This window comes from Mustela putorius, unplaced genomic scaffold (assembly GCF_011764305.1).
Source record: "Mustela putorius furo isolate JIRA1106 unplaced genomic scaffold, ASM1176430v1.1 tig00003863_pilon_pilon_pilon, whole genome shotgun sequence".
Lineage (NCBI taxonomy): Eukaryota > Metazoa > Chordata > Mammalia > Carnivora > Mustelidae > Mustela > Mustela putorius.
In genome coordinates this window covers 17450268-17465143 of record NW_025422015.1, presented here as the reverse complement: position 1 = coordinate 17465143, position 14876 = coordinate 17450268, and the positions used below count along the sequence as shown (strand labels likewise).

At 42.3% G+C, this 14876-nt stretch overlaps 1 protein-coding gene across 2 annotated transcripts in view; it reads right to left on the bottom strand.

Annotated features, from left to right (window-relative positions):
* MAP3K5 (mitogen-activated protein kinase kinase kinase 5) overlaps nucleotides 1–4397 on the bottom strand; it is a 199889-nt gene extending 195492 nt beyond the window's left edge. The window contains exon 1 of one of the 2 annotated variants that reach the window (XM_004740273.3): nucleotides 3722–4397. In XM_004740273.3, coding sequence (XP_004740330.1) covers nucleotides 3722–4139 — 418 coding nt within the window. In that variant the 5' untranslated portion in view covers nucleotides 4140–4397. The remainder of the gene's footprint in view (nucleotides 1–3721) is intronic. The other variant, XM_045066319.1, reaches the window with a different exon arrangement.
* Nucleotides 4398–14876: the final 10479 nt, after the last annotated feature.

The following is a 14876-nucleotide window of genomic DNA, read 5'->3' as shown; positions in this document are numbered from 1 at the left end:
TGCTTCTGAAGAAAAGTATGCTTTTGAAGAAAAGAAAACAAAAGAAAAGAAAAGGACCACATGGACCCAAGGCTACTACCTTAAGTCATTTCACCTGAATGAATGAATATAATCACTTTATGGTTCAGTTTCCTTATAAGCAAAGTGGGGGGGGGCAATAAAGTCTACTCTAGCTAAACATCACAGAACTGATATTCATTAAAAAAAGATCTGTTGTTTTTTTTTTTTTTAAAGATGCTACAGTTGGATCTGTCTGACTGAATAGAATAGCTCTGTATCACTAACATCTATTATCACTGATATCTCTGCTTTTATAGAAATCTCCTGCCTACCATGCAGGGGGCTGGGAAGGCACATTGTTAGCTTGCCATTTGCCATCTCAGAGTGACAGTCTTACACACGTAAACACGATGAATTTTCACAAAAGCTTTGATAGAACATTAGTTTCCCCTCAGAACAGAAATGAAAGAGAGAATGACAAGTGTAGTCGAAGAACAAACTAGATTACAGTTAAACAATAATCAAATAGGGAAACCTTGAACTGCAGTCTGTTCTTTAGAAAGGCTCCAGGAAATATAGGGGAAGCTTTTAAAAATGGAACCAATGAACAAGTCCTTGTCCACTCCATAAACCGAGCTATTTCAAGTAGTCCTTGCTCACCTGTCCTCCCCGGTTCAGCTGTCACCTCTGAACCTGCCCTACCCCCAGTCTGATTCTAGAATTTGTTTCCTGGGAATGCAGGCGTTCTGTGTGGACCTTCACAGAGGCTGCACCACACAACCAGGCTTTGTACGTGCCCTACCCACTAACCCTGAACTGCTTGAGGGGCCAAGAACATGAAATAAAAAAGCACCTCATTCACCTCTGGGGATGGAAATAATTCATTTTGTATTCATGTAATTTCAAAGTACAGAATTTGTGAGCTGGAGAAAATTTCACAAACCAATTATCCCAAGCTTTCCCTCTTTCCTGAGATTTTTAAAAATGACTTGCTCCAAATTAGACAAGAACCAAAAACCAGAATGCAGACCATGACACTCTTGTTCTGATGCTCTGTCCCAGGATACCATGCTGCCCTCCCTTTGCAAATGCACAGAATTAAAGGAGGGAGGCTTAGAAATTAACTCCATTTCCCCCTCCACTTCGGCTCCTGGTCAAGTTTATAGGCCTTTGGAGGAGATGAAGGATTTTGCTCACAATGACGTGGTTCAGAGCAGAGCCAGGATGGAAACTCAGATCTAACTTGCAGGACAATGTTCTTCCCAGTATATCACAGTGATTTCAACTTTCCCGTGGAGGGAATGAAAGTAGAACAAAAGATAGCATGGCCCAGGGGCCAAAAATCTCACAGGGCCAGTTTTATGTCCCTTGCAAATAGTCTTGTACATTTTTAAATGGTAGAAAAATATTCGGAAGAATTTGAAATGCAAATTTCAGTGCCCATTAATAAAGTTTTACTGGAATACAGCCACAGTCACTTGTTTAGGGACTGTTGTGACTGCTGTCGCAACAACCACAGAGCTGATGAGCTGTGAGAGGGATCTCCTGCAAAGTCTAAAATATTTACCATCTGGCCCTTCCCAGAAAAATCCATCCCTGGTGGAGGAGGAGCAAGCGCTCTCTCAGAAATCAGAAAAAAAAGTTATACTACCATCAAACTCAGCAACCCTTGGTGGGGAAAAACAGAGGATTTCGACAAAACTGATACCATCTTCACTCAGTCACACCTTTATGTTGAATGACAAGGCTCCAAGTTCACATCGCACACACAAGCAGCGGTTAAACTGGGGCCTTCCCCGAGTTGAATGAGGCAGCAGATAGGACAGAGCTGGCTGAGAAACGCAGGTCTTCCCAGAGTGTCCTCCCCACTCTTCCACATTGCACCTCCATGGCTCCCGAGGTCCCTGCCAGTTCTCCATCACATGACTCCAAGATAGATTGCTTCCCTCAACTCAGAATAAATCAACCCAGCTGAATGCAGGCGGCAGGGGCAAAGATGACCTTTTACGGTCAGCCACCTGAAGATAAACCCTGTACTGACCAGTTACTACCTATAAGTCCAGGTCAGTTATGGAGCCCTTGGTTTTCTCATCTAAGAATAGTTAAGCACTTCCTCCACGGGCTTGTTTTGGGGGTTAAAGATACCGTTCAAATGTCAGTTGCCTGTCTTCTTCCTCTCTCCCTTTCCCAGAGATAGTTATTTGGAGAATAAACAGTAAGTGAGCCTTGTTAGGAAACTTTCTTTCAAATTAGCTTAGAGTTTAAGACGTTTTTTACAGAGTCCTATAAAAGATATGGAATCTATCAGAGCAATAAAAATAGGCTCAGTATTTGCTTGGGTGTTTTCCTTACATATCTTTCAGTCCTTTGAAGCTTCTTCCAAATCACAATCCAAAAATAAGAGCACTATAATTTTTAGAAAAGTTACGTTTATGCAATTTTTATAGCAAGCCACACAAAAAACTAGGCTACATCATACTCATGTTCAGTTATGAAGACCGAGACTGTAAAAAATACCAGCAGCCAGAAAGCCCTAGTTTATTTAGTCTGGCTTCCTTAACATGAAGTTCTTCTTGGTCTTAAAATATTCAACTTTGGCTGAATTCCAAAGCTGACATAAGCCTACTTCAGGTGTTTTGAAGAGAATGAAGAAAATCAGAACTGAAAGCAAGACTGGAATATAAAACCTTTTATGTGATCACAAATGCAAGAACCTAATTGTCTAAAACCACCATTAAATCAAAATTTCCACCCACACTTACAAAAATATGTATATATTTTCATATTTGGTTGTACAGGATACCAAATGTTAATTTCAATAGCATGTTACTATTCCTGACATTGGCGAACAGAGAACTAATTGCATCAGTCACTGGAACTGCAATGACACTTTCTGGAATCTGTGATAGGATGAAAAGATACATTTTTTATGGATTATGCTAGCAATCACTTTAAATAGCCAAACCAATCTTAGTTATTAAAATAGCCAGTAGCATTTTAAATAATGCTAAATTATGTACTTTCCAGCCCATGATGGTATACAGGGCAATAAAAAACAGACCCTGGTTCTCCCACCAAAATCCTTACAAAGATACCACCTAAGTCTAGTGCAAGCGACAAGGTTATTGCTTTCATAAGTAATTAGGTGGAAGTTCAAAACGGTAAGACTGGGACATCCAAGCCACTAAACATGTTCAAGTAAGATCACGACATAGCATGCAAATTCATATAGATCTACTCCGCCAGGGACCGGCTGCGTGGTTCTGGTACTCCCAAAACTACACGGAGAAAAAAATGAGAGCGTCATCTAACACAGTCACAGGTATATATAGAAGGAAAATATGCGCCAAACCTAACAGAAGAGAAACCAAGACACCAAATGGACAAAGGCTGATTGGGGCACTATCTCGCACTGCTCATCTGAAAAGTTCTTTATGAGGACCACACAGACCCATGGCTCCAGCGCGGGCCGGTGGGTGTGGGTGAGTCAGTCGGTCTAGCACAAATACACATAGGATCTTGCACCAGCACCCACTCTTTCCCAGGAGCAGCGAGCGCCAGGAGCAGTCACGCAGCGCCGCTCGCTGCCCCTAAGGTGGGGGCAAGAAGTAAAGAAGTAGGAAGCACGCTTGCTGCCTAGAAAAACATCTGCCCCCCCTGCGGCGTCCAGGGAAAACGTGGCCCCTGACCGTGGAGGATGGGGAAGGGGTTGCACACGCACCTGCATTGTAAAAACGGTCCAGCACGGTGGTTTCTCCAAAGTCCAGTTTACCAAAATGCAGGGTCTCCAGGGTGGCGCCCACCGTCTCACACGCCTCCCGCAGGCTCTGCAGGGCCTCGCTCTCGGCCACCACCAGCTGCCCCTGGCTCGCTTCGTTGATAACATATGCCACCGTGGTCCGTCGGCCGCCTCCGCTACTAGAGTTGCCCCGGCACCGGGTGGCGCTGCTCCCAGAGGTGGCGGCGGGACAACCGGTGCCAGGGGCGGCGGCAGTCTCTACGTTCCAGAAGCTGCCCGGCGGCGGTAGCTGGCTCTCTTCGTCCTCGACTGCCACCGCCGCTCCTCCCCTCCGGCAGCTTCCACCCTCGGCGAAGGGTGGCACCGAGAAAGTGATGCCCTCGCCCGCTTCGGCGCTCATCTCTCCCGGCCGGGCTGCGGCGACGTCCCCCGCCCAGCCGCACCGTCTGGCCAGCCACAGCTCCGGGCTGCTCCGCGCGCGCCGGGCTAAGCAGCTGCCATCGCGCGTCGCGCCCTCTGCGCCGCGCCGCCGCCTCCTGTCAGGCGCCCTCTCCCCCGAAGGGACGCCGCTGCCCGGCGGCGGCTCACCCCTCCTCTGCGCCTCCGTGGCCGCGCCGCTTGTCCGAGGCAGGGTGTAGAGTACAAGGGGTGGGGACGCCAGGTTGCGCGGGAAGGGACAGCTCTTCCTTCTCTTGGCCCGCAGACAAGTCGCCTCGCAAACGTGCGCCGCCGTGCAGCTCAAGGGCGCCGCGCTCGGGGTGCGGTGCGCCCTGACCACCGGAGCACGGCCCCGGAGTCTTCCGTGCCGGGCGCTGGGAGGGGACCGGGAGGGTGCCCGCTGGGTTGGCAGCTACCTGGCCAGCACCTCTCGGGCGGGCAGGCTCCCCGGGCTGCGTCCCGGAACAGCAGCAGCCGAAAGGACCCGCCTCCCTCCTCGGCGGCAGCTCCCCTTCATCTGCTCTATTTCCTCCTCCTCCTCCTCTCCTGGCCTCGTTTCTCGCCAGAGCGCGCCGCGGCGGCTTAGTCCCAGCGTCGGCCTCGCCGCTGCAGTCTCGCCGCTCCTCGCAGCTGCTCGCTCGGTGGGCCACTGGCTTCGGCCGCCCACTCGTCGCGGCCACGAGAGTCAGGGCCCGCCCCGGAGGAGGGCCCTGCTGGGAAGCTCCAGCCGGGACGAAACCGACGGCGCCGCGGCTCCGGGACGTCGGCTGGGCCCCGAGCGCGGCGCCGGGCCGGGGTTCTCCGCCGTCACCCACCGGGCTCCACCTAAGAAGACTCGGAGTCAGCCAAAGCCCGGAGCGCAAACGACGGCGGCTTGGCGGAAAAAAAAAAAAAAAAAAAAAAAAAAAAGAATGAAAGAAAAAAAGTCTCTTCTGAGAACGCTCTGGGCTTTGGGAGCTTTTGCTACGGTCCCTGTGGCCAGGGCGCCCCCCTCCGTCGCCTTCTGGGCTAGCCTTGCGCGCAGTCTGATACGGAACAGCGCGGAGGCGCCGCGGCTGAGCGGGGACGCAAGCGTTGCGCAAAGCCAAAGGACTTCCACTAGCGCGCCGCAGCTGGGGACCGAACTGAACCACGATCGATTCCCGACCGCGGCGCTCGGGAAGTGGCTGGCGTCATTTATCAGGGCGGCCTCTGCTACTTTCCATTTAGGAAATTCCAGTGGCTATGTTAACATTAATGAGTAATTGATTGGTTGCAACTTCTGAATGACTTCGCATTCTCACTTAGGTTCTTATAAAGTACCCCTCCCCACGCTCAATATGCTTTCTGGACACAGAATAAGGGGTCTATACCCCACTCCGCAAAGCATCATCCACCGGATGAAAGGAGGAAATTAAGAGACATTGGATTCTTTCAAAATGCACTACGTTGGGGGAGGGGGGGGATACCTGGATTGCTTAAGAGCGATAAAAAGGAAGAGATCTACTTCTTTGGGGAGCAAAAACATGTGTAAGTTCTCTCAGAACTTCTTCAACATGCTCTAATTGGAAAAACCGGTGAAAATTTCAGCGAAGTAAGGTAACGGCTTTGGACTTCCTATTTCAGAGATGGGAACCGAGATTACTGAATTCTGTAAATAAAATAGAATAATGCAAATTATTAATGCGAATTCAAGTTTGGAAGAAGAGGAAGGATAAAGCAGTTGAATAGTAGAGTTAAAAGAAGGAAGGAAATAATAGTGAGAAAAACACCTAGTAGCTACACAACCATATCCTCAACGAAGCAAGTGACATTAGCTTTTTCTAAAGGCGTGTAAAATGATAGAAGTATGGATCAAGAAGATGTGGTATATATACACAATGGAATACTATGCAGCCATCAAAAGAAATGAAATCTTGCCATTTGCAACAACATGGATGGAACTAGAGCGTATCATGCTTAGCGAAATAAGTCAAGCAGAGAAAGACAACTATCATATGATCTCCCTGATATGAGGAAGTGGTGATGCAACATGGAGGCTTAAGTGGGTAGAAGAATAAATGAAACAAGATGGGATTGGGAGGGAGACAAACCATAAGTGACTCTTAATCTCACAAAACAAACTGAGGGTTGCCGGGGGGAGGGGGTTTGGGAGAAGGGGGTGGGATTATGGACATTGGGGAGGGTATGTGATTTGGTGTGTGCTGTGAAGTGTGTAAACCTGGTGATTCACAGACCTGTACCCCTGGGGATAAAAATATATGTTTATAAAAAATTAAAAAAAAAATGATAGAAGTAAATTTATCGTAAGGAAATTATGTCAGCTGGGATCTATATGCTCTCTGTCTGCTTTAGGACTTGATCTCATTAGGAAAGTAGATATTTAGTGAATCAGCTATCATACTGGAGTGAAATCTTGACAGGCTCCTAATAGATACACACTATTATTTCCAACAACTTGTCAAACCTCCAAACTCTTGTGGCAGTCCATAAGCCTCTGCCCCATCCTGGCCCCAAACAATACATTCTGGAAATTCATTAGGACCAGGTGTGGAAAACTAAAATGCCTAAACTCTCAAATTGCATTTTGCTACACAAATAAGATATGAGATTATATATAAAACTATTTTCTAAAGCCTATAACTTTTTAGATCATTTCAACTTTGACCCCTTCCAGATCTTTTCAAACACACAATTTTTATTTTTGTTTTACTTTGTTTGCTTTGTTTCACTTTGAATTGAGGTAGTAACTTTAAAGATCACCCAAACCCCCAGTGCAATATGAAGGAATCTAGATGGTGCTAAGGCTTTCTTACTACCTGAATGGCTGGTTTAGCTAATGAAACTTAAATGCCATGTATTAGATTGAACCATGTGAAATTTCCATTTTTACAGCTGATCAACACTCACATACACCTAAATTCAGATGGCTCAACTCAGATGTGGGGCCTCTGTGGAGGCAGAGAGGACAGGTGGAGTACTGAGACCCAGTCTGTCTTAGCTTGCCAAACCTGGCTTAGTGTTTCCTAGAGGAATGAAAGCCTTTTTCTAATTGACCTGCTTAGAAGTTATGCCTTTGCAATTTGTCTGTAAAGAAGGAGCAATTTTTCTAATCCAAAAGGACATCTAATATGGTAGTGGTCAACAGGGAAAAATCATTGCCTATCTTGGGGCATTGTTTGTTCTTGAAAAGGTAATTTTAAGCCTGAAATGGACAAGGATCTCCTGCTTTTGCTTTAGGTGACAAGTTTGCCTTTCTCTGTCTCCTCAGATAAGATAAATGGGAATACAATATATTCTTAATTCCAAAAAGTATTTAAGGCTACAGATAAAACAACATAATGTTTTATATGTAGTAATGTAAATATCATTCAAATTATCAGAAATCAATAAGGAAACCAGTAAAGAAGTATCAAGTGCCTGGGATGAATTAATAGTTTAATTATTGCTAAATTTAGTTCCATGTATTTTGGCTGCCAAAATAAAAAGAAAATACATAAGAGTACATATATATTCATACAAAGAGTCAAGTCTTGTCCTGGCATGGAATTCTATAAAGACTTTATTATAGAATCTGATATAGAGGGGCGCCTGGGTGGCTCAGTGGTTTGGGCTGCTGCCTTCGGCTCGGGTCATGATCTCAGGGTCCTGGGATCGAGCCCCGCATCGGGCTCCCTGCTCCGCAGGAAGCCTGCTTCCCTCTCTCTCTCTCTCTCTCTCTCTGCCTGCCTCTCTGCCTACTTGTGATCTCTGTCTGTCAAATAAATAAATAAAAAATCTTTAAAAAAAAAAGAATCTGATATAGAGTACACTAAGCAATACATTAGAATTGAATGTGGATTTGTAAAATATTATGTTTTTCAAGTTTATATTTAAAATTTTTAGACACTAAGAACATAATATTGAATATTAATTCAATGAAAGCATTTCAGAGGAATCTAAAATAATATAAATCAGATGCAATACATTCTGGTTATATTACCTTAATAAATGCAGGGAATTGAGGGTATTATGTAATTCACTGTAAGCTCATAACTTAGTATTCTGCATGGAGGAAAGAAGGAACCCAAGGAAATAGGTAACATACTGCTTAGATCCTATCATAAACAGCAGGCTTCCCTAGAAGCCTTTGACAAGAATTAAATCACAGTCACTGAATAATAGCAGCATAATATCATGAAGACTATGACCTCTTTCCACTTTTAAAAGGCATGGCAGCAAAACTGAAGTGTACTGGTCAGAATCATATTCTCACTCAGAGTCTGGTCCTCTTCCACTCAGAGACAGGTCTTGGGACACCTTTGAGAACACCTACAGATAGAGTAAAGAATTTTCCTAATAAAGAGCTAGAGAAATACAAGGGAGAGATTTCTGCTTCTGATTATGACAGATTAGGTCTTTCCTTCTCCCTGAATAAGCCTAAGAATGCTAGACAAAATTTGAAATTTAAAATAAAGGCATTGAGGGGTGCCTGGGTGGCTCAGTGGATTAAAGCCTCTGCCTTTGGCTCAGGTCATGATCTTAGGATCTTGGGATCGAGCCCCACATCGGGCTCTCCACTCAGCTCTCTCTCTCTCTCTTTCTCTCTCTCTCTCTGCCTGCCTCTCTGCCTACTGTCTAATGAATAAAATCTTAAAAAAAAAAGATATATATTTTTTAAAAATCTCTGTCAAATGAATAAAATCTTAAAAAAAAAAAAGGCATTGAGGCACTAATGAGATAATGAGGAACTAGCTGACCAGATTTTGGAAGAGAGGCCAGGGATCTGGAGGGTGTTTTCACAGTTGGAGCTACTTTGGGCCTGGCAGTTTCTGAGAGTCTGAATTACACAGCTGAAAGGCTGAGCTACATTTTTGATAACACCTGGAAGGACAAAAGTGAGGAAGATATAATCAAAAAGTAGGAGTGAAATAAAAGTGAAATGACCCTTACATGGATAGCTCCCTTTCTCCAGGTATCTGAGTAACCCAGAAAAAAATTCTCAAACCCTGAAATAGGCTTAAGGTAATTCCAGACCTTCAACAAACAAAAGTTATTCTACAGGGAGATAACATGATCCTGGACCATGGATTATTTCTACAAATATAAGACGTGTGCATGTAGTCAAATATTTGAATGCATGGTATAATGGTAGAGGAGGAAAAGAATATGAACCAAATCCTGACTTTGCCATCTGTTCCTGAGTCTCTCTTCTAGATCCCTCTCCATTCATATCCCCCTAGTCTCTGCTTTGGGAGGCTAATCTGTATGAATTAAATCAATGGGCTTCCTTGCTTTCTTTTTATCAGTCAGGGTTGATCAATGGCCAGGTAGGGGATGTGAGGGAGGAAGGGGATTGGGATTTTATGAGTCATCTCAGGCTAACTTTGTTCCTCAACAGGAAGTCACTGCTTTTCTCAAGGGGCAGATCCTACAGGATCCACTTTCCTACAGGGCCTTAAAACTGTCCCTCACCTTGTCCTCTGGTACGTAGAAATGATGATAACTCTGAAGACTTCAGCCCCAAATTTCAGCACAATCCTTTGAAACTTCCTTTATACCTCTTCCACACCTTTGTAATTAGTCTTTTTGCAAATAAATCCACCTCAAATTATCTTGTTTCCTATTGACTCTGATAACTACTAATGAGCTTTTAGAAATTGGAAAACTAATTTAACCTCTATGGGTCTGTTTCCTCACCCATAAAATCGAGTGTTGAATTAGATTAAACTGAAAATCCTTTGAAGCTCTAATGTGTTGTGTTTAAGTATTCAGTCAAAATACCAGTTCCTATACTAAATTGAAATGTGTAAAGAACAAAAATACCACCGGGTAACAAAATAGTACATGGGAGAACTTTCTCTTTATAGAAATATTCTAGCAAACATACATAAAAAAAGTCTGAGGTAGTTACAATATCACCATTTTGCAACTTTTCTCTTTTTTTCTTTTTTAAAGATTTTGTTTATTTATTTGACACAGAAAGAGAGAGATCACAAGTAAGGCAGAGAGTCATGCAGAGAGAGGGGCAGAAGCAGGCTCCCCGCTGAGCAGAGAGCCAGATGGCGGGAGCTCGATCCCAGGACCCTGAGATCATGACCCGGGCTGAAGGCGGAGGCTTAAGTCACTGAGCCACCCAGGTGCCCCCCATTTTGTAACTTTTAACGAGTTTGGATCCAGGTATGGATCATCAATGATGGTGGCACTAACATCACAAAAAAAGAGAGAACCAGGAAAAACACACCACCAATTATAAGGTAATCATACTAAAAATAGTGGGTATAATCTCAACTGAAGCCCCAGACTCCAAGGCTGAGATTCGACAAGTAATTCCCAGAAATATGAAGGATCAAAACAGGTTAAAACATTTTGGAGATGCAACTTATAGAATTGAAACTGTGGCAAACTCTGTAAATTGATCGGCTCATTTTCTTACACAAGTCAGTTACTACCACTGCAACAGATGCTAAGTTCATTGTCTAGTCATAACATGGTCAAATGTGTCTTAGGGACTTTTCTAGTTGAAAAAGTAAGTGCCCAACACCACACTGACTGCTTTATATGCATATCTCCAGTCTCCCATGCAGCAGAAGCCCAGAGGGAAAAGGTTACGAGTGTCAAACAAGGAGTGAGTAACAAACCAGGGTTTCAATACAGAGCCTTTGCTATTACCCACAGCTCCTTATTGTAATGAAGGCATAAGATCATCACTTCAGAAAATACCAAACAGCTTGCCTTTTTTTTTTTTTTTTTTGGCTCTGGTGTGAAGACATGCAACCATTTCATTTCATAGCTGCAAAAAGTTTAGAGGAAGGGCAATGAGAAGTTGAAGCAGTCTATTTGTCTAATTTGAAGTTAAAACATGTCAAAAGACCATTTTTACTTGTTATTCTGGAAGTTGTGCATAGTAGTTACGTGTTCAAGCTCTTTCACCAGAAACCAGGGAGAGTGAAATCCTGGGGAATGATCTGAGGCTAAAGCCAACAGGGGTGAATGCTGCTTGTGTTGATAGCTAGACAATCACCAACATTACTACCTCTTGTTACTTTAAAATTACTCTTTTTTCTTTTTTAAGATTTTATTCATTAATTTCACAGACAGAGAATACAAATAGGCAGAGAGGCAGGCAGAGAGAGGGGAGGAAGCAGGCTCCCTGCTGAGCAGAGAGCCCCGTTGAGCAGCTCGAACTCTGGGACCATGACCTGAGCCGTAGGCAGAGGCTTTAACCCACTGAGCCACCCAGGCGCCCCTAAAATTACTCTTATTACTACTACTATAGTGCATGTTTGATGCGGTGATTGTTAAAAAACAAGTTTGGAAACCAAGGCTGAGGCCAGATTTTGAAGCATCTTGATGAAAGATAAATTTAACTTCATCCTCTAAGAAAAAGAGACACTCAAGGATTTAGAGCAGAGGAGTAATAGGATCCAATCTATATTTTAAAAAGAAAACTCTCTGATGTCGACATCTGGGCCTGCAGCTAACCACAAAAGGAAGTGGAGACACTTCTATAATAGTCCAGCCCTTGACTAGAGAAGGAGCAGTGATCTTGATGCTTCTCACGTCTCCTCTAGTGGGAATGATTTTTTTCTTTGATACACTTCTTCTAAAAGCATCATTCCCAACATTTTCATTTCTCTTTATGCCCTAGGAAGTTAAGGCGATTTTAATATAAAGAAATGGTTCTCGCCACATTTTGTGAAAGGAACACCAAAGCCTCCTCTATTTAAAATTGCCCCATGCTGCCCTGATCCACCCATCTCCAGAGTGTCAGAATCTTACCTTTTTCTCCCCACTCCCAACTTTGACTAAAATTCTTACTCTTAAAGGCATCCCTTTAATTTAGATAAACAACTCATGAAAAATATATACACAGGGCCACAGTAAGAGTTTTTGTATCAGCAACAGAAACCAGTTTTGACTACCAAAACTAAAAATAAATTTTTTTGCAAAGATATTAGGGCTCAAAGGCATCATAGCAAGGCTGGGGCCCAGGCTCAAAAATACAGAAACCAATAGGCCTCAAAGGCCAGGAGTTACAGTCTAAGTCACTCCACTGCAACGGTACCTGTGACTTTGTCACAACTTTTTTTTTTGAACACTGTAATCGTTAAAGATGTAAGATCTCTAAAATTAATAGTGCTGGTTCATGAATAAATAAATCAATGAGACAGAATAGAAAATCTGAAATAGATTCAATTACATATGAAAATTTAACATAAGATAAAAACAGCCTTTTAGATGATTGCAAAAGAAGGACTTTAAAAAGTCATGTTGGAATAACTGCAAAGCCATATGGAAAAGATAAAATTGGATTCATTCTCCACACCATACACCAAGAAAAATTCCAAATGGCGATGAGATTTAATTATAAAAAACGAAGCTATATGAGTACTCAGTAAATTTGTGGGTACATTCTTTTCAACCTAGGAGCAAGAAAAACTTTCAGGACCATGACTCAAAATCCAAAAGCAAGAAAGGAAAAAATAGATAAACTTGATAACATAGAAATAAAAAATCTTTACATGGGAAAAGATATCACAAGCAAACTAGACAGACAAATAACAAACTGAGAAAAATATCTACAGCTGATTCAGACCTCATAAAATGAATTTCTAAAAATAAAGAAGAGATAAACCTATAGAAAATGAGCTATGGGAAGTCATAGGTGATTCATAAAGATGGAAGTACAGGTGTCCTTAACTCATATAAAAAGATGTTCAGTGAGAAATAATTCATAGTGAGAAATACAAATTAAAATTACACTAATAGTCCACTTTTCACCTAAGATGTTGGCAAAAAGCCAGAAGTCTGACAGCACACTATAAGAAAATGGGCATTTGTTTATTTCTGGTGGGAATAAAAAAATGATAAAATACCTGCAGAGGAGTTGTCAATAACTAGCAAAATTATATATGCACGTAGCCTTCAAGCCAGCAATCCCACTTCTAAAACCATATTTCAAATATAAACTGGTAAAATTGTGAAAGACATCTTTACAAGGTTGTTCATTTTGGTAATATTTACAATAGCAAAAAAAAAATTAAAAACCACTCAAGCATTCATCTATCAGGAACTGGTTTAATAAACTCTCATATATCCACTAAATAGAGTACCTACCATGCAGCCATAAAAAGGACAGTAGGCTATTCTACATGACCATTTTTTATTCTAGTTTTCTAGTGATTTATACTGAGAGGATAATTCTAGGTCCTATTTCTCTTTTATGGCTGGAATCAGAGATCCAGATAACTTTTTAAAAAGTAAAATGTTATATTTTCACTAAATTTTGTAATACAAAAGCACACACACACACACACATACAGTATGTGACACTTTCTTAATAAAATGATAGCACATGATCTACAACTTTCTACTTCTTATATTTTCAGATACCAGACAACAGGCAGTACATGGCTGTGAACCTTGAAAAAAGATATACAATTGAGGTGATTGTTCTGTCAGGAGGGAATTTCTGGATAGTTGTGCAGGGAAAGAAAACTGCAACAGAAGCCAGATATCTTTGGTTGAAGATATAAATTTGGAATGGGGGAGGCTAAGCCATTAGAATGTGAAGTACAGAGTGTCCAAGAGGAGGAAGCTATGAAGAGAGAAAATTCCAGAAATCTGCACACAAGACCTTCAAGTCTTTGATACCAGACTTCATGTGCACAGGATAAAACCTCATAGGGCCAGAAAACAACTCCCTCTGAGGAAAGAGTAGAGTATCAGAGAACTCTAGCATCACACAGAGCTGAGAATAATTTGGATCTTTTCCCGACAGAGTGGAGAGAACTCACCTAGTAATGGAACATTTATAAGAGATTCCAGAAGATCCACACCAGAGAAGTGAGCTAGATTACCTCTTGCATAAAGGTGATTTAGCCCTGCCGTGAATGAGCTTAGGAACAAGCAAGTTCACTCATAAATAAGTAATTATTTAAATAATTAGATACCCTTTAAAGAAAAATAACATAAATATAACATTTAATAAAGTAAAACACAGAACACCTCCCATCCTAGCAAAACTTACCAGACAACAAAGAAGAGAGAAAAGTGGGACTTTTAACAAGGACAGAAATCAGTTGTAGAAACAGTCTCAGAAATGACAGGGATGATGCACTTAGTAGATTGGGAACATTATAACAGATATTATACATATTCACAACTTCTCAAGAATGCAAAATCACACAAGGCCATAATGAGAAAAGAAATGGAAGATGTAGCAAAGGACCAAAAGGCATTTCTAGATATGAAAAATATAGTAGTTTATTTAAGAGGGGAGAGAGAGAGAGGGTGAGAGCACGTGAGTAGGAGAGTCAGAGGGAGAGAGAGAGAGAATCTCAAGTGGGTTCCATGCCTAGAGCAGAGCCCCACGTAGGGCTCAATCTCATGACCCTGAGATCATGACCTGAACTGAAATCAAGAGTTGGATGCTTAACTGAAGAGCCATCCAGCCAACTACTTTAAACAGTAGTTTAAAGTTTGTTTGGATGGGGTTAATAACAAATTAGACACCATGGAAGAAATGACCAAGGAACCTGCTATAATAAAAACACACAGGAAAAAAAAAAAAACCACTGATGAAAAAATGAGAGAGCCTAGTGATCTGTGGGATAATATCAAGTGATCTAAAATACATGTAATTCGAGTCTCAGAATTCTAAGTTAAAGGAGATTCTTCAGGTGAAACTTTTAAATTTACATTGCTCCCTTTCCTCAGCTGGAAGTTTTTCTTCTTC